Here is a 25644-nt window from a genome sequence, read left to right on the forward strand (position 1 = left end):
ATGTATTTCATTTTCAAAGCAATCAGTATTATTTTAATCCCCCTTACATCAAATCATTACTTGTATCTTATTAATCTTGTTTACAACAGAGAGGGATATAGACAGTTTTAGGCAGCAGGCACTAATTGCACACTACCACCCCAAGAAAAGACTTTATCATTCTGTTTTTCATTCTTGTTCAGCTTTAAGTGGTACCAAGGATTTTTTTTTTGTGCATGTATATGCGTGCATGTATGTGTGTGCGTGTGTGTTTATATTAAGATTCCCCCATTTCTCCTTCTCTGTGCTGCTGTAGCCAAGCCAGACAGCCTATTGAGAAGCAGCAAACCATCTGTTAATGGATTTGAAGTTCTGAATTACACTTGAGTGTGTAGAGGCACTCGTGCTTAGCCAGAAACATTCATTTGAATTAAGCTATCAATGCTGTATAAAAAAGAGCCATACATTTAACGTAGGTTCATGAATAAATTTAAGAGAGGGCAATTGCACTCTAAACTTTTATTGCTGTAAAACCCAGTATTTTTGGTGTTCTCTGATCATTTGGGGGTTTTATAGCAGGATTGAAGCTTTAAACCTTGAACTAGGAGGAGACAATGCCTGTGTTAAACCTTTTCCAGTAGAATTTCATTGCTGAATTGCTGACAGAGAGGCTCTATAAAGAGGATGGGGTTCCCTCCCCCTTCTTTTTTTTTTCCCCTAATGTGAGAGATGTTTAAACCAGTCAAAAGGAAAACTCAATAAATAATTTTCTGGCATGGGGCCAGATCTCCTAGTTCATGCCCTTTGATTATTTTCTTTAGTTGATATCTTGTCTTCTCTGGAATAATCTCTTAATTTTTTATGGCAGGAGAAACAGCCCTCCATAGAGCTTGCATAAATAACCAAGTGGACAGATTGATTCTTCTTCTCTCTATGCCAGGAATAGACATCAATGTTAAAGGTAAGTTCTAAATCTTTGTTGTCTAATTCAGTGTTTTATATTTGTGATATTAAATAGTTTAATTTCAGCATTACTAAAAATCACTTAAGTATATTTACCTAACATCTTCAAAGTATTGTTGGTAGCAAAACCAAGAAATTCATCACATACTGATGTAGAAGAGTGCACAGTCATTTTTGGCATCTATATTGTGACATACCCCACCATCAACATTTTAAAATAGTTTGTCTTTTATTTTTTATAATTAGAAATATTATACCCCTAAGCATTTATATCAAAGCATTCTGTTTGTATATAAGGCACTTACGAAGTCACACTGATAAGACAAGTAGAATTTCAGTACTTCACTACCAAAAGTCGTACTTTTGCCGTTTAAAAATTTGCCTTGATTTCTAATTTAGACAATGCTGGCTGGACGCCTTTGCATGAAGCCTGTAACTATGGCAACACAGTGTGTGTCCAGGAAATTTTGCAGCGTTGTCCAGAGGTAGATCTGCTCACTCAAGTGGACGGGGTGACTCCTTTGCATGATGCGCTGTCAAACGGACATGTAGAAATTGGCAAGCTGCTGCTCCAGCATGGGGGTGAGTGCATTTATGCTAAGCGGGTTATGATAAATTATCCAGTTTTTTTTTGATGAATCCCTCAGAGGTAGAAAGCATTTTATATTTTAAGATCTATAAGGAAAGATGCCTTTATTACATTTTAATGAAAAGTAAACATGAAAAGTCTGCTAGCATATAAGCACCTTTTATTAGTAAGGATAAAAGCCTTTTGATAAAATGATTTATTTCTTGTGTCATAAAATTAAACCTGTTTACCTTTGTTATGAGAATATATTTTGAATTGGGTATGTTTTTACTGTTAATCCTTTTACTTAAAAGTACGTAATGTCTATAAACCAGCTATTTCTGAAAGCTTATTAATAAGTATATGTAAATCTTCATTTGTGAATACTTGGATATTTCATTCTTATTTCACTTCCTGTATATAACTGCTAATATGATTCTCCTTTTTCTTTAATGAGTCATTTCTTTACAGACTACACAAAAAGATATCCTAGAATACCTTTTCTTCATTCACATTTTGTAGTCAATTAAGTAGGAGAATTGCCAAATGGTGATAACTGTTGTGTAGGGGTTTGTGATGGAAGTAACTTGAGCTCAGTATTCATCTGCTGCTTTTTCTGCTGGTTTCTTTTTCTGATCTCTGCTTTCCAAACCCTTCCCCAGCCCCCCGGTTCAATGATATTCTTCTTATATCTGAACTGAATAATATAAATTTTATATCAAAATGTTCAAAACTGATTTGGAAAAACTGTTTTAAAAGGAAAAACAAAGGAAAAGTGATTACAAGCTTATAATGCAGATTTGTATAAATTTCCTGTTACTTTTATTTGCATTAAAAATACTATTGTACTATTTGTCCAGTAATTAAAGCTGTTTGATTCTGGATGAAAATAAATAGTATAAATTATTTAGATATCTCTTTAAGATATATCTATATCTAGCTCTCATTTGTCTATCTAAGGAAGGCTCTATATCATGGTAGTTTGGTGTATTTGGTTATTTATAGTCTTCTCCTGCCCCCTAAAGGCCTTTGTGTGTCTGTTTTACTTATACCATTTCATAATCAATATATTTTTCAGTTCTTACACTTTTTTTTAGTATTATATGGGTACAGAACCATACTATTCTATCTCTGAAGTGTTTTATTTTTCTGCTTAATCATGAATGTGACATACCATGCCAGTATTTGGCTTTGCTTCACATGGTCTAAGTGATATAAAACCTTTGTTGCATTAAGTCCAATTTTTCAGAAGAAGAAGGCATTATATTAACCATTGTGAATTGTTTTAGGACCTTTGGTGAAGAATAGTACACAGATGAGTTCTTTGTCCTAAGAGAGGGAAATCTGTTTGTACTTGGATTTATCAAGGTCCTTTGGCAATCATATAGACTTGTCTTTGCCTTAGTTATAATCTGAGTTTGGACCTATAGAATGGTTTGATATCACTATAGAAACTGTGTTCTCTCTTTGTTGTGAGTTGCTTAGTCTTTCTTGAGAGCAATAATTTTAAAATTTTATTTATGTTTTTAAAAACTTTGTTTACTTCTGGTATCTTGGGGTCATAATTTTGTTGTATTTTCTCTTTTAAACAGAAGTAACTTGAAATTTGGGGGGAAATGTCACCATAATGAAATCTAGTTTTAGAATTTTTCTATAAATTATATATTAATCATATGTCATCACTGGTTAATCTTTTATACTAAGAAAGAAGGACATTGTCTATCTAAGCCCCACTACATATTGTCAAGTCAGATTCATCATGAAGAGATTTAGCAACTGTGATCTGATGAGATCTGTGTGGTAAGGTAGAATCTTCTGGTTATGTCTGCTAGTACTCAAACCTTTACATTCCTTGTAACATTTGTATGGCAAAGGGCATAAATAATTACAGGACTTGATTAGCAGAGGTACAAAGTACTCCTGTTCTTTACAGTGTGACCAAATACTGAGTCACTGTTATTTTGCCCCTCCCATATCATCTTTTACTACCCAGGGGATAAATTGTGTCTTCAGTACTTTGTAAGTAGATGGTTAGATGGGTTTAACTAGCATAGGTGAAATGAAATCTGAGTTTGTCCCAGAGCATATAATATTTACTTTTTGTGAATCAGTTACCTTTACTAAAAATTGAACATAAGCAAGGGTAATGGAAAATGTGTCCTGTCTCTGGGCAGAGTTTTGCACTCTGCACTGCTGCTATCACCAATTCGCAATGGGAGGGGGCAGTACTTTTTCCTCTTGGTGGTATTATGAAATATCTTTAAGACTCTCATACAGAATTTAAGATAAATGTATTTTGTTAATTCCCTCCAAGAACACTGATATTCTTATTTCAAGATGACAATTTATAAAGTTTTATCAAAGTTTTATATATATATATATATAAAACACCATATATGTTATTTATTGAATTAGGGATTTACTTTTAGGCAAACCTCATTAGGCAGTTGGCTAGGTGTTTTTTTTTCCCCCTAAAGAACCTTTATTAGGCAGTTAGTATATATAGCTAGGTAATTATATCAATATAAATTACTGCAAAATATGACTGTAAACTGAACCCTGGGTGGCTTTGGGAAAAAAAGAGAAAATATGGCTGTTAAGCTGCCAAAATGTATTACGCTTAACATTTTGCATTTTCTTTTTCACAGGCCCAGTGCTTCTACAGCAGAGGAACTCTAAGGGGGAATTGCCCTTGGATTATGTGGTATCATCTCAAATCAAGGAAGAACTATTTGCTATCACCAAAATAGAAGATACAGTGGAGAACTTTCATGCACAAGCAGAAAAACATTTTTACCACCAGCAGCTTGAATTTGGCTCCTTTTTACTTAGTAGGATGTTACTAAATTTTTGTTCAATTTTTGGTTTGTCTTCAGAGTCTTTAGCTTTCAAAGGATTAACTCATCTAAGTGAGCTGCTTATAGCTTGTCAGAATTATAAGGAAACCACTAGTGTTCATACTGACTGGTTATTGGATCTTTATGCTAGAAATATAATGACATTGCAGAAGCTCCCAAATGCTCTGAAGGAACTGCCTGAGAATGTAAAAGTGTGTCCTGGAGTACACACTGAGGCCTTATTGGTGACATTGGAAGTAATGTGTAGGTCCGTCACAGAGATTTCATGATGATGCCAAAAAATAGGGGTCAGCTTTCTAAACCTGTTCAGCTTGCTTTGTCATCTATTAGAGACTTCGTCGCTTATTAACACACGTTAATTGCATTTATTTATTGACAGAATTTGCAGCCTTGCTAATTTTAAAAGCACTTAAAGAACTTATGCAAAGCTGTAGTATAGGCTTCTTTTTCCAGTGTGTAGAATTTAACTCAAAAGTAAAAAATAGTTTTGTTTGGTATATATTGCTTTTGTTAATCTTTATTATTTTTTGGTTTAAAAGTTATTTATTTACACTGTACATGTAAAAATTTTTAATTTAGATATTTTTTTAAATCAAAATGTAATGTTCTCTATTTTAGGTGTTTTGGGTCTTAGAATCAAGAAGAAAATATTTATGCAAATATGCACCTATAAACATGTAGCTTCCTGTTTCTTCTCTGTAGGCTGTTGGAATAAAATACTCATTTTAGTTTTACGTGTTTCTAAAATAAACATTTCAGAGTTCACAATAATATATTCTTTTGGTTTTTAAATGTAGTAAACGTGCAAAGTTTGATAATTTGATCCCTTGATCTATTTTAGCAGTTCCTATACAAAGTGTATTTCTACTCTATGTAACCACTCTTCTCTAAGCAAAATAATCTGCTTTATAATGTTTTATTAAATATTAAGATCATAAATGGCAACAAAGTAATGGATTTGAGATTATCTAAAATGTTAATGGTCCAGTATGAATTTACAGAGTAGTAATGTTTCATTTTGCAGTTTTTCCTAACACTGATTTATAGTAAAACTAAAAAAGGGGTATGGATAATAATTACTTTTGAAACTGGAGTTGCTTCACTAGTGGGAATAAGTTACATTGTGATACAGCTGGAAAAGAAACATTAGAACTTCCATTTAGATTTTATGTAACTAAAGTGATGATCTCACAACAGTTATTATAATCTGTTAAAGAAGCACTCTTTAGTTTTATTTTGGAAATAGATCTTTTAGCAGGATACAAATACTGAGAGTTTTATTACTAGGTTTATAGTCCTAAGCTGAAAATTGCTACATTAGTATATCACCTCTGAATAAAAATCAAGTTTTTTTCCCTACATTTTAAAATCAGTAATTTCTTACACCTATTGTAAAAAATAGTTTTTAGTTAGCCTTCAGATGTGACATAACAACTGCCAGAATATCAGAGAAAACATGATGTAGCAGAGACTAAGGCACATTATAATGCTTGTAGAGTTAAGTGCTTCCCCAGATGATGCGTAAGAACTTTTTGATTCTGAAGATCAGCGACTTTGCATCACTTACTTGTGAAGGCATATGGAATAACATTTGCTTGATAAATATAAACTTAAAAACATAGACTTTGACATCAGACAAACATAGTTTCAAGTTCTTGTGTAATTTCTTATTAACTAAATTAAGCAAGTTCCTTTCTGAATTTTGGTTGTTACACCTGTCATATGGAAATAACACCAGGTATCTTGGTCATGATAGAATTACTAGCCTATCACCTTATATGGCACTTAATGTTACTTTGTATTTTATTATTTTAACTCCTCTTTTTAGTTACAACAAATCATTTAGAGAGTAATTTCTTAAGTTGTTAATAATTCTAAGTTAATGAGATAATCACCATCATGAGTTAGGGTTTTGTGCTGCTAAGAAAAAGTCGTTTTCTAAATTAAATGTTCACAAGAAATATTCATTTAGTTGCAGTTAGTATTAATATTTCATGACTGTTCTGTCTGCCAATTTTTACAAGTCATGTTGACATGAAATATTTAACACTAAACTGCCAGGTCTCTACCTCAAGAAGGTATCATTGCACTTTGCACTTCTTTAGAAGTATAACTTGGCAAATAGATTACAGTGTTTTGTGGCCTAGTTAATACTGGTAAATATATATGAATTTAAGCCTGCAGTAATAAACTGTATTTTCCATATTACCTCTTAAATGTTTTAGTTTAGAAAACATAATTGCCTCAAATTTATTTTAGATATAAAGAAAGTGGAAATTTTAATAGAAAAAATTTATAGACTTTCTGACCCCTGACTTTTTACCTGTAGGTATTTCAAAGTTGCAGCAGCTGAATAGAAAGCTGAGTAACATTATTCTTCGTTGTACTCTGCCAGATTTCATATCATAGTTCAATGGAGTTGTTTTTTTTTTTTTTAAAGCCTATGAAAGCCTTTATTACAATATAAATAAAGCTTGGAAGGAGATTTCTGAGCTGTTACGGTTCAACTTTCTTAATGCATAATCCCCACAGGTATTTGGAATATAAAAGATTTTAGAATATTCACTGTCAGCATTTTAGGAAGGGATTCTATGAAGTTTTCTAGCTTATTCTTAATTTTCCTATGCATAATAAAGTGATCCAAGTATATACCTTTTTTTGTCATCTCATTAACTCCAAAATAACCAGAAAGACATTTGTCCACATTAAATCAAATGCTAAATTAATCAATATTTTGATCATAGTTCCTTAAACACCTACTATGTACCAGGTATGCTTGACGGGCCGACTACAATACAAGAGGGAAAGCTTACATTCTAGGAAGGTAAGTCCAGTTTTACTGTCTTCTGTATAGCCTTTTGAAGAAAATTAACTTCTTAAATTTGCAGTAATTGGTATTCTTTTCATTTTTAAATGTGAACATTACAAGCGTCTGATTAATCCTTTGATGAGTATTATGACTTTACCATTTTAGAGTGAATAGAATGTGGCATGTTTGCTTTTGCAGTATTAGTGAAACCCAGTACTCATTCCCCTAGCTAAATGCAAATGCATTAATGCTAGGATACTTTATTTAAACACTAAGAAATGTTTGCCATTTTTGTTTATTCTTTTATAGAAAGTTAATAACTTTGCATGAAAAAATTACTGGTGGAATGTGTAATCCATATGCATTTACACACCTTCCCAGTTAAGTGATGAACTTGATGAGAGCCTGTCACTGGTGCTCCTTAATCAGTAGGAAGGGGTCATCTTTGAGTGACGTGAGGCACTCTTTCCCTCAGGCGCTTATCACGTAGCTTCCACACCAGTCGCACCTCTTGCTGATGTGGAGCTTGCAAACTTCAGAATGATAATTGTTTTTATAGCAAATGTGGATTGAGTCAGTGGTGGCATTATTGGAATTACACTGTGCCTGGTGATATCAAAACTGAAGACATTGAATAGTTAACTGTTTCTTGGAAATCAAATTATGCTGTCAAAAAATTCACTTTGTAGGTTAAAAGGAATTGCGGTAGGATAATACACTTTGGTATTTCCTCTGATTCAGAGATAGAGACTATTATACTATAAATTAGAAAAGACTGTGGTATTGTTAGGTTTTAAGCATATATCTTTTAGGGTACTACAAATCCCACTAAATGAAGACCTTCTTAAAGGAAACAATCAAGATAGTTTTAACACTGTTGATTGCTAGATGTTCAAAAAACTTCTCTTAAAGTAAATCCTAATCTTTGAGAATATCCAAAATATATTTAATTCATGTTTCCCAGTTTGTGAAAGTACCAAGCAGCTTTTTCTCCAAGACACATGAATTTATGTGAATTTCTGGGGGGGGGGGGGGGGGGGATATTCTATTAAATTATTTTTAAAAGAGGATATTTTCCAATCAGAAATCCAAATGATTAGCTTTTTATCACAGAAGAATTTGCTAATTAGTACTTTTGCATTAGAGGCAAAATTGTATTTTGTGTATTTGATGTATAAAGTGTTTTCCAACATTTTGTATATTTGAATTCTTTACCATAGGTATTGTTTGTTTGCTTTTTGATGTAGGCCTATAGTTCAAATACACTTACACTATATATATATTGTTTTAATCTTGAAGTATAACTCTTAGCACTAGACAGATGTGATTGATTTTTTTTTTATAATACCGTATTTGTATTGTTGAATATATATGTATTTTCTTTTTTAAAACAGAAACATAGTGAACTATTCTCTGGATTTTTAAAGTACTTGCTGAATTAAGATCCAAGAGTATTAAATCAACAAAGTAATCAATGGTCAGTTATTATAAAAACAATATCCTAATAAGTATATACTATTTTTATATATTTAATTTGTAATGTGTAATATTGCTGTGAACATAGACCAGAAAAATTAAGTTCCTTATTCAGATGTCTATAAAGAGCTGTCTTCAATTAGAAATGAAACATTTTCTCCAGATTTTGGCTTTCTTTTTACCATGGTCCCCAAATCTTTTCAGACTGTTAAACCCAGATTTAGTAAATCTAATCTCCTTCCTTTCAAAAGTATCTAAATTAGATCAAGTGAACATTAATGCATAATGGGCATTAAACATTAATAGAGAATGACTGTGTTGGAGCATATGATTTAGTTTTACCAAAGAATGGAAGTTTTTTTTTTTTTAAGTGCTTAGCACTTCCAGCAGGTAAGCTGCACTGAACTGAAAGTCTGGAATTCAGCTTTGAATTTACACCTATTATACTATCATTTATCTTAATAGCAGATGAACTAAAATTTTCAGTGACTTTACATTCTTCTGTCCTCAAATAGTCATGTTGAAAAAAAATCATTAATCTTAAAGTGGTGACAGATAAAAAGAATTTAGTTTGTTGTCAATACTTCTCAATTTAAAGGTTAGGTCAGCCATGGTTTTTGTCATGACACTGATAAATTTTTCTAATGACCAGAATGGTTTGATCTGTAATAGCTTTTTGTTTTTGTTTTAAGGAATATATGCCTTGGTTATCTGACTTCATCCTAAAAATGGATTTTTTTTTTTCTGTTTTGAATTGTTTCTATTTTACAACACAAAGATAGAATTATACAGCAGTGGGTAAAATTTGATAATATTAAAATATGCATTTTAAAGATCTTTATTGAAAAATTAGAAGAATTGTAAAGATGAAAAGTTGGCAAAGGGATAAGGAGGGAAATGTTTAGGAATCATTGTGGTTTAAAGAGGGTAAAAATTTCTAGATGACGTTTAATATATTGAGAAGGTAGTGAAGGTATAAAGTCAGAAAAAAGGGCAGATAGATCTCCTAATCTCAGGAATAAACTGTCTTTGTAAATTTTGAATAATGTTCAGAAAACCAAGGATCAAGATAGTGTGTGATGAGTCTTTTAGTTAAAAATTCAGTCAAAAATAAATAATAAAAATACTAATTTAAGTTCATACTGAGGATATAAACTTGAGAGGTTAAAACCATTTATAAAAAGTGGTTGAACTTGTTCCTGGTAACTCCTTTTTCTGAACTAATTTTAGTCCTTTCTTTTTTTTTTTAAATAGAAACTACTTAAATGTTGTTTTTAAATTATTTCCTCTAAGTAAAATTACAGAGGGGAAAAGATTGTAAGCAAGTCCATTGCTAATAGTAGTTGTATTTGTTTTTCTCCAAGTTTCCCTGTAACATGATTTATATTTGTCTGTAATACTTGTAGCCAGTGTATTTTTTAAAGTAACGCTCCTAATATAAATAAAAATCAGTCTTGAAATTTTTCTAAAGTGGTCTTATTTAAATTAGCATCTACTGGATTTTTTTAATATAAAGTGCATTTTTTAAATATGCCATTTTTCTTCAAGGTAAGGATAAAATTAAGCTTTGTATCACCTAATGTAGATCTCAGTACTCTCGGACTATATGCCCTTCCTTTGAATGTCAATCTGTCTTATTTTACTGATATGCTGCTTTTGTCTTCTATTGAGCCTCTTCAAAGCAGTAGCCTTACCATGTTGAGTGGAGTCTTTACTGTTGAGGGGGATTCCTGAATTGCTAAAGATTAAACATCATTTAATAATACCCTGTGGACTCGTGTTACCATATCTTCATTAGTAGCCTTTTCTGATATTAGTTACTTGTTCTGATGTTTTTTTTCCAGATTCTACACCAAAAAAGCAGGGAGAAGCTGTAAGATTAAATGATGGCTAAATTTATCAAAGGTTATACCTTTAATTGGGCTTCCCAAGTGGCTCAGATGGTAAAAGAATTCACCTACAATGCACAAGATGCAGGAGACGCAGGTTCCATTCCTGAGTAGGGAAGATACCCTGGAGGAGGAAATGGCAACCCACTCCTGTATTCTTGCCTGGGAAATCCCATGGACAGAGGAGCCTGGCGGGCTCCAATCTATGGGGTCACAAAGAGCTGGACACAACTGAGCCTGTATGCACATATCTTCAATTTCTTTAAAGGGAGTTCAATACTGTGTGATTAAATTGATAATTGTTGTCTTTTACTATCATAGATCTGAAGAAGTTCCCTTCTAGATACATACTATTTACAACATAAATTCAGATGTAAGCAGTCGGTCGTCCAGTGAGAGAATTCTGAAAATGTCTTGCCGCAAAAGCATGTTATTTTTCACCTCTTCTGTGAAGGTGAGGAAAATGACTTCTCGTAAGCTACTGTTTTAAGTGCAATTCAAAGTACAGTATTTTAACTACATCCTATACCTACATCATAATTATAGTACACTGGGGAGTATCACATCACTGTCTTTGGGGTCCATTTCTCACCTGCTTGTGTTGTTGTTACAGTCATTGGGAGATCCAAGTACATGTGTGTTCTCTGTACTAGCATCATAGTGCCACAGGAATGGTATGTACATGGTAACCCACACTATAAAAGTTAGCTTGATTCCTGGTTAAATTGTCAAGTGCTGGATGTTCTGCAATATCCTCCTAAAATTTTTTCTCTATTATATCTGAAGATGCTTTTTTTTCAATAGGGAAATTTAAAAAGTAATGTTCAGCAGTTTCAAACAAAATAGAACACCACATTGGTTGATTTTAAAACTATTAATACTTCTTCACATATACATAGTATTTTATTTTTCTGGGTGGGTTACCATGTGCTTCAGAGACCTTCCTGTGGTTTACTTAGTCTCTGTATTAGTGAAATCTGAAGTTTGCAAGAGTTCCAGGACAAGACTAAGGGGTAGGTATACTATTGTGTAAGGTTGGAGAGTTTATTAGTTCTTGACATCAATAAATTGTTTTCCATGGTTTAACTATGACATGTTACACATAGATTTTGACTTTTAAAGTGTCATAATCAGTACTGGAGGAAGAATGTTTTGAGGAAATGATATAGAGTTTAGTTAGAAGGTTTCCAGCTTTCTGAGTGACTTTACTAAAAGAAGATCTCTGAACTTGGAACAAATCTTGGCATCTCCTCTGCCTCACCTCTCTGCGAAGGTCCAGCTGTCTCTGTAGTTAGTCTTGACTGTTGTCTCAAATGTGTTTCTAGTAGTCAAGAGTGGTTGAGGCCACGGCTGCACCTTTCTCTATGCATTTAGCATTTCCCCTAAATTTACCATTTGAACTCTGGCAAAATAAAATGCCTCAAGTGAAGTTTGCTTTGTCCAAAATGAGCTTCCTTGGTGGCTCAGACAGTAAAGAATCTGCCTGCAAGCTTGAGGCCTGGGTTCGATGCCTGCATTGGGAAGATCCCCTGGAGGAGGGCATGGCAACCCACTCTAGTATTCTTGCTTGGAGAAAAGAGGCAAACTAGCTGAGCCTAGTATGACCATCTTGCCTCACTAGTAGCAGTAACAACCTCATTTAGCCAGGTCTCCTCAGATCCATTTATTTATTCCTGAGAAAATAAGAGGTGGTTGGTTTTTAGGTTTGCTCATCGATTCTCAGGTTGATCATTCTTTTTCACTTTTGAAAGACCATTTAAGAATCTAGCAGGGGACAATTATGTTGCAATTTTATTTTTGCTACAAATTGGAAACACTTTGGCACAGCTACTTACCTATTTCTGTTTTCCTTAATACAAATAGAGCTTTTGCCTTAATCTAGTAACATCGAATAGAGGAAAGCAAAAGAGCAGTGCTGTTAAGTTTTTTTAAGTGGAGTCATATAATTTTTCAGTGATATTTGTAGACACAACTATCATATACATAAAAAAAGAAAAAACCTGTCTACAAAAATACTGCTTTTTGTATAAATAATGTGATAGAACACTTTTTGTTGTTGCTAATTCAGCATATGAAGAAATAGCCCAATAAATGGAAACTTACTTGAAACCAATAACATATTTGATTCTTCTCCACCCACCTTTGTGGGAGAGTGATTCTTAACCCTTGATCCCTTTGGAAAAGCACAGATAGAATCATTAAATTCCATCAAACCTTTCACAGTATTGTTAGTTTCTAGAGCATATGACCACTTTGGACATTTAATAGTTTTTATCTGCATAGTATTCTTACATGATGAGAAATTTTCCTTGATACTTCTTAATTCTCAGAGATTCAACTGGGATGAGTCTTATGATGTGACTGCTGCTGTACAAATGTAGAAAGAAACTTAAGCAGAAGAGGAACAGTTTCAACAAAAAAATACAGGATGTTTTATGTTTTTTCTTTCAGTGAGTTATACCAATCATCCTGGAAGGAGAATTATAATCCAAAGGAGTGACAGTACTGTAAGTATTCATTTCATTATTTTTTATGTTGCTTTAATTCATACTTGACCAAGCAGTTAGAAAAGGCTGATTCTAGATACATTAATGAAACACATAAATAGGTATCTGTACACAAATACACAGTCATACTTGACTTTAAAGCCCCAAATTTAACCCTTAATTTGATAATACCTGAGGCTTTTGCAAGAAGTATGATGGTGGCTGTCTTGTATATTTCTGGAGCAGTAACTGCCTTTTGTATTTTGATTTATTTTTAATGCTAAGTACAAAACTCAAAAATAAACATTTAAATATATTTAACAAGTATATAAACTGAAATTAAAGCCTTTGAATAAGACCTGTTAACATAGAAGTAGACTACTTTCAGCATTGGAGATATTTTGATATTGAGATCAAAATGGGAACCTGGTCCCTGCATAAGAGAACTTACTACTAAATTTTTCTTCACTTTTAAATAACACAATAAGGTTCCATAAAAGATACTTTCAGAAACTAACACAATGAGATTCTCTAAAAGATACTTTCAGAATCATCACATCAGTTAAAATTTGCTCTCACTGTACTTTAGCTCTGGATTTGATTTTAATATTTTCATTGGTTTGACCATTGCCTATGACAGAGCAAGTTGTATAGTTGGTACTCAATAAAAATATCACAGAGCAGAGTCACTTAAAGAATCTTTCAGTTCAGATTATCCTAGTGCATAGGTTCACAATTAATTTGGAATCCCGACAGCATCTATCAGTTTGAATGTGTGGAACAGTACCAAAATGAACAAGTACCACATTCTTTGTATAAATGGAAAAATCCTAAATATGTATTTCTTATAAATTACCACAGTTAGTGGCGATAATAGTAGTTTGGATAATGAATGACTTTCAATAAATTCACTCACTAAAAGATACTGACGAATATATAGTTTTATATATATAAATATAATAGTTCTTGTGACTACTGTATATCGCAGTCCAAATAGGTGTTAGAATGACATCCAGGCTCTTAAGATATCTTAAAATATTTACATGTTTACAAATCTCTCAAAACCAAATCAGGTAAAGCAGCTTTAAAAAGGCAGAATTGGTGAGAAGGGGACAGAAGTGGTTAAAATTCTATTAGTCACAGCCTCTTGTTTCCAGCCTGTGAATGCAGTAGTTTCTGAAAGCAGTGACGATTCCTCTGAATATCACTTTCATGCCTCAAGATAGTTCTTAATTCCTCTAGCAGCATCACTGGATACTTAACCCCTCCAGAAATATTGGGTTTTATTTAACAACAGTCAAAGTTTCAGGAAAAGCCTTTTTTTCCCCCCCCTTCCCCAAAGCAAACCTGAGTTTCTTTAAGTATCATTTATATGAGAACAAACACATAATCTTCCATCATTCCTCTCTCAACACCAAAAAGAAGTACTGATTATTCTTAGAAAAGATTATTTTTTATTTAATGCAGTGAATAGTCAACATTACCAGTGAACCAAACATCTGAAATTTGATAGAATGAAACAAAGAGAAATCAGTCATCTGTTAATGGTTACTATCCACATCTGAGGTGGTAGAATATCAGCATTGTGGACATTTGAGTAGACAGTGTCAGCACGGAACATAAATCTCACACAAAGTATAATCAAAAGTTACTTCAAACAGGTTATACTATCAGTAAACTTTCTATAATAACATCAGCTTCATGGAGAATAATGTCTTAGCAACAAATAATGATGGTATGTGGACGTAAGCATATCATTATAAACATGATGCACTAAATAGAACATACTGAGGTCAAGGCCTTTCTGTAGAAAGGGAATTTAACATTCTTTTAAGCATAGTGTAATAAACAGATCAAAATAGTTCTATCATAAGAAATAGTATTTACCAACATAGCTTTAAAATAAAAATGCTTTAAAAATTAACTTTGAGATTAAATTTATTTTTAAAGTATCTTCTTTTAGAATGAAATATATATTTCTTGCTCTAGCTTTTCTACATTTTTCCAGCATAACCCTCACCTTCACCCTATCCCAGTCCATTATTAATAAAGTAGTACAAAACACTTGTCTGCAGCAATTTCAACCAAGCTTACTCCCCTACCAAGTCAGGGAAGTAAGACATCCTCACCAAGTTTTCTCTCTAGAGGTATACTCCCTTGATAGATCAGGAAGTTAGGTATAAAAACTACATGAGAGTCTTGGGAATGCAGTTTTTAAGTATAGATTCTATGGTAATAGTGAAACATTTTTAAAGGCAAACTTTCCCCTCCCCATAAGCAGTTTATTTTACAAAATAGGTTTTCATGCATTCTAATTTTCAAGAATGATTACTTTTTTCTAAAAATGAATGTAATGAGACACTGGCATATCACTTAGTACACTGCATTCTCCTCTATATTAAAATTCACACTAATAACAAAAATCATAAATGCATTAAAACATTTCAGTAACCTAATGAGAAAGTAGATACATTTTTTTTTTCTGTGAAATACTTGAGTATTAAATATTTTTAAATGCACAGAGGCATAATCTGACATCAAAGCAATGTGAATTTAATTTGCTAGATTTTTGACAACTGAACTGGGTTGCTAATTTGCTGACTTGCTACAAATTAATAGTGGTTGGTATAAAAATCCATATAGGCAATCATTTATAAACATGGCAGTATTTTTTGTATCGTCCTGTAGATATTTTAAAGTTTTAGATGGAATGATAGAAGATTTGGAAATTTTCTTTGTAGGATTTCAGCGTATGGAAAATTCTCTTGTTGAGGTGACTATACTTTCATTCATTAGCTTAAAATCAGCCTAGTCATAGCTAAATAATGTGCACAGGAATGAATATCAGGATCTGAACCTATGTAAGTTGAAATGCATCTGTTCCATTATTCAAGTTCTGGGATTCCCCCCCTCCCTTTTGAAATGTATAAAACATAGAAAACTGTAATGGATTATTTTTCAGATAAAAAATAGTCACATTAAAAAAAAAACTTTAAATTCAAATTGACATTTACATTTTATGTAGATTTAATCAGAGCACAGCTGAGCATTTAATCTAATATTATAGTTTTTCCACTTGTAATTAGAGAAGTGTGTATCTCCCAGTGTTAACCATTCTTACATTTGTTGTTCCAGTGTTATATTATTATCCACAGCTAGCAAGGCTTTCAGGCAGCAATAGCTAAACCTTTATCAAATTGTTTCTGTACAATGGAAGTATATATTCAAAGACATATGCCTTTGTACACTATTTACAAATTCTCTCAATCATGATAAAAAGGCAAAATAAATAAAAAACAGAAAGAAAGGAAGTGCTGCTGAGGCTGAAGGCTTTTTCTTTTATCCTCCCAAACAGATGCTGGTCTCCCCAGTGCTGGGAGCTGGCTAGCCAAGATTGTTTTTCTTCCTTTTACATGGGCTATGAGAAGGATCTGGTTTCAGTTCTTGGTATTGCACCTGTTTAAACAGAGTTCAGAGAAAGGCTGGTCAGGTGGCCACTTTCTGGCAAAGGAAGGAAAAGCAAAGGATTTGAGAGACTGTGCTTGGGGGGAAAGTGCTCCCTCTGGAAGCTGTTTGAGACCTGCAGCTGGGATGCAGAAAACAATAGAAAGACAGAGCAAGTCAAGGGAAATCTTGCCAGAAACTAGATGAGAGCCCTGATAGGGACTTTGCTAACAGGCCAGGATCTCCACTACCCATACACACGTCACATTAAAAGCTGAGCAATCTCCATTTATTTTGCAGGGCCGAATAATGGTTCTTTGCAATTTATTATGTGCTTGTTTAATATAGGCTTCATCTCCATCCAGCCCATCTTCAGGTCAGATACCAAAACAAAGACTCAACAGAAGCAAAGGAAAAAGGTACTGTTGCAACCAGCTTCAATAGTTTGAATAAAAACAGTTCTCATTTTACTCTGAAAATATTTAATGATTAATGGGCACTAATTAACCTCAAAGGATTAAGATATGCCCCCATTTTCAAAAATCATTTACTTTTGTATGGCCGAGTCAATCTGCTGTGCACCAGAAACTGTCACAACATTGTTAATCGTCTGTATTCCAATATAAAATAAAAAGGTTTAGAAAAAAATCAGTCACTGTTCCCCCCCCCCCTTTATTGATCTCTAAAATAGCCATCTTTAAAACTCACCTAATCCATGCAGTTTACTTAGGGAAGTGTTTTTCTCAGTGTCTGCTGGCACACTTTGCTTTCATCATCTAATATTCCTAATTCTTCCTTCAGGTAATAGTGACTTCCCTTCACAAACTCCAGCTGAATCTTCCTTGGAGGAGGACTGCCCTCCCTCCCTGACACCCCGGTAAGTTCTGTATGCAAAGCTCTCTCATTCCCCATCTTCTCTATAAGTTTCTTGTTGGATAACACCTCAACTGGACTAATCCCTGAGTGGCAAAATCTTCTACAGGCTTTATTAACTTTACCTGGCTCTTCTAAGACCTTCAAAATTAAATGGATATGAACGTGAAAATCCAGTGCCACACTACATTAAAAATGATACAGGCTTGAGAAATATTGCAGGTTTATCTCCAGACCATTGCAGTAAAGTCACATGAATATTTTGGTTTTCCAGTGCATATAAAAGTTCTGTTTATGATGTATGAAAGTCTATTAAGTATGCAATAGCATTACATCTAAAAAAGCAATACCTTAATTTAAAAGTGTTTCATTGCTAAAAAAAAAAAAATGCTAACCATCATCTGAACCTTCAGTAAGTAGTAATCTTTTTACAACAGTAACATCAATGATCACAGGCCACCATAACAAATACAATAATGAAAAAGTTTGAAACATTTTGAGAATTACCAAAATGTGACACACAGACCCACAGTGAGCAAATACTGTTGGAAAAATGGTAGCGATGGACTTGCTCAGTACAGGGTGGCCACAGACCTTCAGTCAGGGAAAAGCAAATACCTGTGAAGCCCAATAAAATGACGTATGCCCGCAGTAACAGTTAATAAAATCTACATACCACTTGCACATCTGAAGGGACTCTGGAAAGGAAATCGAGTAGTTCATTGTTATCAATTGCATACGGATTCCGAAGCTTTTTTGTAAATTTATTGATTCCTGAAAAAGTGACAGATCAAATATTATTGAAACCTCAACAGTTTGGAGTCCAAAGTTACATTTCTGGCAAAAAAGTATTGTTGGTGATTTGAAGATCTAGGTTAAGCTGCCTTGATTTTCAGCCTTGACTGACTGACTGAACCAGAAAACCCAGTTTTCTCCCTCCCTCTTCTCCCTTCCTTCCACCTTCCAACTCAATGGCTGCTCTGTTTTTGTGCTTCAGTGGCTTCTCCCCAGCAGGAAAGGCTTTCTGTTTGGGAAACAAAGGGCACAAGCAGTGACCTATCTTGTCTTTCCCCTCAAATACTTAGAAGCTTTGTTGTAGTTTTTCATCTATGATAAAACTTATCTACCCTACATTTTGGATTGGGATTAAGGCAAGAAATCTGACTTCCTGGTTCCCCCTTTTCGAAAGACACACTGCTGTTTTTGTTTCTGTTTTTGTTTTTTTATGATGGGGAAGTGTTGCTGGTATGCAAATTAATGTTCGAAAATGCATGACCTGGCATTTTGTTTTTTTAATTTTAAACTTACCTGGAATTAGAAAAGGTTTACCACCAGCTTTTAAAAAAAAAAAAAAAAAAAAAAAGCTTTGAAGATGGTGATGCATAAGCATCATAAACCCATCTCTTCCCACCAACACACGGGATTTCCAGCTGCATATGGAACTGCCTCTGAGAATAACCTGAAAACTGGCTGAGTGCTGTCTACACACCAACAAGAGAAGGCCCGCATTGAAGCAGGTAGGAGAGGCAGGGGCACAGTCTTACCATAAACTCCACTCCTAGCCTGACAACCTATGGTCAGGAGGGAGCTCTCTCTGAGGAGTAAGGGTTTGAACCTCCACATCAGGCTTCCTCGACTCTTAAGAATTGTACCTAGAGGGAGAAGCCCCCAAAACATCAAGCTTTTTTTCCTTCTACTTTTGAGAAATAATTGACATACATCACTGTATAAGTTTTAAGGTGTACAGCATGATGGTCTCATGTACACATAGAGTGAAATGATTACCCCAGTAGGTTTAGTTCATATCCATCATCTCATATGTTGATAGATACAAGAATTTTTCTCTTTTTCTATGAGTTGGGGATGGGTGGTATTTTGCTTTTTTCCCTCCCAATTTCACATATAAGTGAAATCATAGTATTTGTTTTTCTCTGACTTATTTCTTTTAGCATAATGCCTTCAAATCCATTCATGTTGTCATAGATGGTAGGATCTCCTCGTCTTTTTATGGCTGAATAATATTTCATCATATACTGCTTCCTCATTCATCCACCAGTAGACACTTGTTGTTTCCATGAATCAGTTATTGTAAATAATGCTTCTGTGAACATGGGGGTGCAGATATCTTTTGGGATTGGTCTTTGTGTTCCCCTTGTATAAACTCCCAGAAGTGTAATTGCTGGATCATATGGTAGTTCTATATTTATATTTTTAAGGCATCTCCATAGTGTTTTCTGTAGTAGCTGTACCACTTTACATTCCCAACAACAGTGTATGCTGCTGCTACTGCTAAGTCACTTCAGTCATGTCGACTCTGTGCGACCCCATAGATGGCAGCCCACCAGGCTCTGCTATCCCTGGGACTCTCTAGGCAAGAACACTGGAGTGGGTTGCCATTTCCTTCTCCAAAGCATGAAAGTGAAAAGTCAAAGTGAAGTTGCTCAGTCTTGGCTGACTCTTAGCAACCCCATGGACTGCAGCCTACTAGGCTCCTCCGCCCATGGGATTTTCCAGGCAAGAGTACTAGAGTGGGTTGCCATTGCCTTCTCCAACCAACAGTGTATAAGGGTTCCCTTTTCTCTGCATCCATGGCAGCATGTTATCTGTTGTCTTTTTAATGATGGCCATTCTAACAGCCATGAGATGCTATCTCATTGTGGTTTTAATTTGCATTTCCCTAGTGGCTAGGGTTATTGAGCATCTTTTCATGGATCTGCTGGCCATTCATACGTATCTTTGGGAATATGTTTGTTCAGGTCCTTGGCCCATTTTTATGATGATTATTTTGCTCTTGGGTTATATGGGGCCTTTATTGGATATTAGCCCCTTATTAAAAAGCCTCTTAAAAAAAAAAATAAAAAGCCTCTTGATGAAAGTGAAAGTGGAGAGTGAAAAAGTTGGCTTAAAGCTCAACATTCAGAAAACAAAGATCATGGCATCTGCCCATCACTTCATGGCAAATAGATGGGGAAACAGTGGAAACAGTGTCAGACTTTATTTTTCTGGGCTCCAAAATCAACTACAGATGGTGGCTGCAGCCATGAAATTAAAAGACGCCTACTCCTTGGAAGGAGAGTTATGACCAACCTAGATAGCATATTCAAAAGCAGAGACATTACTTTGCCAACAAAGGTCCGTCTAGTCAAGGCTATGGTTTTTCCTGTGGTCGTGTATGGATGTGAGAGTTGGACTGTGAAGAAGGCTGAGTGCCGAGGAATTGATGCTTTTGAACTGTGGTGTTGGAGAAGACTCTTGAGAGTCCCTTGGACTGCAAGGAGATCCAACCAGTCCATTCTGAAGGAGATCAGCCCTGAGATTTCTTTGGAAGGAATGATGCTAAAGCTGAAACTCCAGTACTTTGGCCACCTCATGCGAAGAGTTGATTCATTGGAAAAGACTCTGATGCTGGGAGGGATTGGGGGCAGGAGGAGAAGGGGACGACAGAGGATGAGATGGCTGGATGGCATCACTGACTCCATGGACGTGAGTCTGAGTGAACTCCGGGAGTTGGTGATGGACAGGGAGGCCTGATATGCTGCGATTCATGGGGTCGCAAAGAGTTGGACACGACTGAGCGACTGATCTGATCTGATCCATATGGTTTGCTAGTGTTTTTTTCCCATTCTGTAGATTGTCTTTTCACTTTGTTGATGGTTTCTTTTGCAATGCAGAGGCTTTTTGGCTTTATAGAGTCCCACTTGTTTGTTTTTAATTTTGTTGATTATACTTTAGATGTGATTTTCAAAAACTGTTACCAAGATCCATGTCAGGGAACTTCTTAAAAAAGGTTTTCTGCTAGAAGTTTCATTGTTTTAGGTCTCACAGTCCATTTCAAGTTATTATTTTTGATTAGTGTACCATAGGAGTCAAGTTTCATTTTTTACATGTGACTGTCCAGTTTTCCCAGCCCCATCTATTGAAAGGACTGTCTTTTCTCATTGAGTATTCTTGGCTCCCTGGTTAGATATTAGTTTACCATATATGCTTGGGTTTTTTCTGGGCTCTCAATTTTTGTCTCAAAATACACAGCTTTGAAAACCAACTTGCGTGTTTAGACTTACCCTCTCCAGGACCCAGCATGGAAACAGCTGATCCAGGGGCAACCAGATCTTTTGGGGGAAAGGATCATTTGTTTGCCTCCAGGCACTGAAGGGAAGTCATCTAGGGAAGACATCTGATTTGAAATGTTCAGGAGCCTGCCTACTTGGGGAACAGAGACTGGCAGCCATCCTTTTTCTTTTCTTTCCTGACAGGAACCATCTCTCCCCAGCTACCTCACTCCAGCCAGTTGGTACCATCTTCATGCCTACCCTCTGCCATGCTCCAGAGCACCAGCATCTCCCTGAGGGGAGCTATCACACATCTGGTGCCCGAGGTTTTATGTCTATGAGGCAGTTCAAGACGGCAACCTAGGACAATCATGAATTCACCTCTTCGAGACAATCTCACCATAAACCCCAGGCCCAGTGCAGCTACCCACCATCAGGAGGAAGCTCACAAACCCACAGCTTCTCTCTGAGTAGCCAGGAGAGAAGTTCTTTTGTACACCACGTAAGGCACCTCAGCTTTTAAGACCTGCACCTGAGAGATGAGCCCTCCAGGCACCTGGCTTTCAAAACCAACAGGCTGCAGCCATGGGACCCAGAAGCCTGCAGTGAAAGGAAAATAGCTCTTAAAGAGCTCGTGAGCACTCACTCATCACAGGACCCAGCGCAGAAGCGCAACTGTCTGAAAGATGCCCAGGTTCTATGTGAAGAAAGTCCATCTACTGATCTTAAGGTGTTGGCCAGAGAGGCAGGGACCTGCTGGGATACTCTCTGGGGATGGAAGCTGGTAAGTCCCATCTTTGAGCTCTGCCTGTACTGCACTTCAGAGCACCAGTATCATCTCCTGGAGGGGAACTTTTATACCTGTCTAGTGTCCTGGGTTTTGTGGCTGCCACCCAGGGGGCTACCCCTTGAGTGTTTGGCTCTGGAGACTAGGGGACTTGTATTCCTGGGTCTGTGGAACTATGACATTTGGAGAGACAGTTCTTGGCAGACCACCACTCCCAGGGGACCAGACAGCAAACAGACACACTCCCAGTCTTTCCAAGAAAGGGGCTATTTGCTTGTCTGGGGGCTTTGGCCTAAGGGGCAGGATTCCTGTCTGGCCCACTTAGAGGAGCCTCTGGAAGGGCTGTCAGGAAACAGTGGAGGCTGGAGGATGCAGTCATTGCCTTCTCCAGCCGGCCAGCATCTCCCAGAGGCTTGTCTGGTGCCCCAGTGTTTGCAGCTGCTCTCAGGAGGCACCCCTACATTGCCTAGTTCTGGTGACCAGGGGACTGATGTTTGCAGGTTCTAAACGACTGTGACCAATGGAGAAAAGAGTTCTGACACCCTCTGGGCACAGCAAAAAGTATAGACCAAGGAGCTCAGTCTCTCTGTAAAAACAGGCCTGTAAGCTTATGGCTGCAGCCTGAGGGGCAGGCTTCTAATTAAACACACATGTAAGGGCTGACTGTGAACCGTTCCAGACACCTCAGAGGGACGCTCTTACACATGTCTGGTGCCCCAGTTTTTTCAGCTGCCACCCAGGGAATGCCCCTCGACCACCTGACTCTGGAGGTCAGGGGAGCTGGTGTGCCTGGGTCCGCTAGAACTGTAACACCCAAGAGACAGATCTCAGCAAGCTGCCCCAACCAGGGCACTGCACAAACGGGAGACTGAAACACACCCCCAGTGTTTCTGTGAAAGAAACCTACATGCTTGTTCTAGAGCTTTGGCCTGAGGCACCACTTTCAGGTTTGGCACAAATCTGAAGGCCTGTGGAGGGACCCTCAGGGAACAGAGGCCGGGAGTGCTGTCATTGCCACTCTTCCTCACCACGGCTCATCAGTTATCTCCCAGAAAGGAGCTTACAGACTCAACCCGATTTTTGTGACTGTCACCCAGGGGACACCTCCAGATCCTCTGGCTCTGGCAGCCAGCTGGGCCTACACTTGCAGCCCCACTGTGTGTATTTGCTTTAAAAGCTGCAGCCCAAAGGGCTGACGTTCAGTGAGCCTGAGTCTAGGTGCTGACTGAGAGCCTCCTGTTCGAGACACTGACAGGTCTTGGCACATCCTCAACTACTGAGAGCTAAGGCAAAGTTGGATAATAAGGTTCATCTTCTACACAAGACCACTACTTCCAGGCTGGGAGAGGTGGCTCTTTCATCTAATGCATAGGAACCTACATAGAGATTCAAGCAAAATGAGGGACATTTCATATGGAAGAACAGGATAAACCTAAGGGGAAAAAGTCCTTAATGAAACAGATGTTATTTACCTGATAAGGAGTTCAAAGTCATGTACATAAATATGCTCACCAAATTCAGGAGAGTATGGATGAACACAGTGAGAACGTCAACAAAGAAATAACAGATGAAGTACCAAATAGAAGACACAGAGCTGAAGCATAAAATAATTGAACTGAAAAATACACTAGAGGGATTCAACAGCAGGCTAGATGAAAAAAAACACAAAGGATCGGTGAAACATACTAACGTTTGCACTACAGGGAGTCATAGAGGAGGAGAGAAAAGAAGGCAGGAAATGTGTTTTAAGAAATAATGGCTGACAACTTCCCTAATCTGGGGAAGGAAACAGACATACAGATCCAGGAAGCCTGCTGCTGCTGCTGCTGCTAAATTGCTTCAGTCGTGTCCGACTCTGTGTGACCCCAGAGACGGCAGCCCACCAGGCTCCCCCGTCCCTGGGATTGTTCCAGGCAAGAACACTGGAGTGGGTTGCCATTTCCTTCTCCAGTGCATGAAAGTGAAAAGTCAAAGTGAAGTTGCTCAGTCGTGGCCGACTCTTAGCGACCCCATGGACTGCAGCCTACCAGGCTCCTCCATCCATGGGATTTTCCAGGCAAGAGTACTGGAGTGGGGTGCCATTTTCTTCTCCTCCAGGAAGCCTAGGGAGTTCCAAATAAGAGAAACCCAAAGAGACCCCCATCAAGACATATAATTAAAATATGAAAAGTTAAGGACAGGTATAATGAAAGCATCAAGAGACTAACAACTTGTCATGTAGAAGAGAATCTCCAGAAGTCTGGGCAGATTTTTGAGGAGAAACTTCACAGACCTGAAAGAGATGGCATAATGTATTCAAAGCACTGAAAGAAAAAGAAAAAAACTTCCAAACAGGAATACTCTATTCAGCTAAGCTATCCTTCAGAACTGAAAAATTGTTTACCAGACAAGCAAAAGCCAAGAGTTTATCATCACTAACCTGGCCTTATGACAAATGTCAAAGAGATTTCTTTAAGCCAAAAAACTGTGCTATAAGTAGCAAGAAAACACATGAAAGTATAAATGTCACTAATAAAGGTAAATAATAAATGTAGTGGATTAATCATTTCTAAAACTATTATGAAGATTAAACAACGAATATAGTAAAAATATAATTAGTTAAGGGATACACAGCATATTAATTTTAAAAAGGTAAAATGTAACATGAAACATGGGGAAACAAAATCTAGAACTTTCAAATGCATTCAAACTTAAGTTTTTATAAGCAAGCCTTGCAGTAACCGTATAGCAAAAGCCAACAGTAGATATATGGAGCAATAATTACTTCAAATGAACTAAATTTTCCAATCTAAATACATAGAGTGGCTGAGTGAATTAAAAAAAAAAAAAAACAAGCCTCTTCTATATGCTGCCTTTTGAGATGAAGTCAGATGTGAGGGCACACGAGACTAAATGTCAAGGGATGAAAAAACATATTCCATGCAAATGGAAACCCAAAGAAAGCAAGGGAAGCTATAACTTACATAAGACAGACTTTAAAACAATCCAAATTGGAAAGGAAGAAGTAAAACTGTCGCTTTTTGCAGATGACGTAACTTTATATATAGAAAATCCAAAACACTCCATCAAAATACTGTAAGAACTAATAAATGAATTCAGTAGTTTCAGGATACGAAAGCAATGTATAAAATGCTATTGCATTTCTATATACTACAATGTACTACCAGAGATAGAAACAATCCCACAATTTGTATGGAACCACAAAAGTCCCCCGAATTGCCAAAGCAGTACTAAAAAAGAATAAATCTGGAGCTATCACACTCCCTGCTTTCAAACTATATTACAGGCCCCTCATAACTAAACAGTATGGTATTGGCATAAAAACATGACATGGATCAGTGGAACAAGATAGCCCAGAAATAAACCCATGCATATATAGTCAATTATTTACAACAAAGCAGCCAAGGATATACAATGGGGACAGTCTCCTCAATAAATTGATGTTGGGAAAATTGGACTGGCA

The 25644-nt window shown here is 36.3% G+C and overlaps 2 protein-coding genes and 1 long non-coding RNA gene across 18 annotated transcripts in view; 2 read left to right on the plus strand and 1 right to left on the minus strand.

Moving 5' to 3' along the window:
* Nucleotides 1-5729, plus strand: part of SLF1 (SMC5-SMC6 complex localization factor 1) — a 68751-nt gene extending 63022 nt beyond the window's left edge. For 4 of the 6 annotated variants that reach the window (XM_061424411.1, XM_061424409.1, XM_061424410.1 and 1 more), the window contains 3 exons: nt 848-940; nt 1342-1524; nt 4159-5729. In XM_061424411.1, the coding sequence (XP_061280395.1) occupies nt 848-940; nt 1342-1524; nt 4159-4637 (755 nt within the window). In that variant the 3' untranslated portion in view covers nt 4638-5729. Of the gene's footprint in view, nt 1-847; nt 941-1341; nt 1525-3214; nt 3846-4158 lie in introns of those variants that run through there. The other 2 variants (XM_061424414.1, XM_061424412.1) reach the window with 2 other exon arrangements.
* MCTP1 (multiple C2 and transmembrane domain containing 1) overlaps nt 1-25644 on the minus strand; it is a 1073276-nt gene that overhangs the window by 497725 nt on the left and 549907 nt on the right. For 5 of the 9 annotated variants that reach the window (XM_061424399.1, XM_061424398.1, XM_061424397.1 and 2 more), the window contains 2 exons: nt 18022-18119; nt 14460-16484 (listed from right to left, as the gene is read on the minus strand). The exons of 1 other annotated variant lie outside the window; for it this stretch is intronic. In XM_061424399.1, coding sequence (XP_061280383.1) covers nt 16413-16484; nt 18022-18119 — 170 coding nt within the window. In that variant the 3' untranslated portion in view covers nt 14460-16412. Of the gene's footprint in view, nt 1-14459; nt 16485-18021; nt 18120-18889; nt 18998-25644 lie in introns of those variants that run through there. 3 more of the 9 variants (XM_061424396.1, XM_061424403.1, XM_061424400.1) reach the window with 3 other exon arrangements.
* LOC133251675 (uncharacterized) overlaps nt 8216-25644 on the plus strand; it is a 31636-nt gene continuing 14207 nt past the window's right edge. For all 3 annotated transcript variants that reach the window (XR_009737730.1, XR_009737729.1, XR_009737731.1), the window contains exons 1-4: nt 8216-10996; nt 12994-13049; nt 16821-16891; nt 17274-18862. This is a non-coding gene — a long non-coding RNA (uncharacterized LOC133251675). The remainder of the gene's footprint in view (nt 10997-12993; nt 13050-16820; nt 16892-17273; nt 18863-25644) is intronic.

Source organism: Bos javanicus, chromosome 7, assembly GCF_032452875.1.
Source record: "Bos javanicus breed banteng chromosome 7, ARS-OSU_banteng_1.0, whole genome shotgun sequence".
NCBI lineage: Eukaryota > Metazoa > Chordata > Mammalia > Artiodactyla > Bovidae > Bos > Bos javanicus.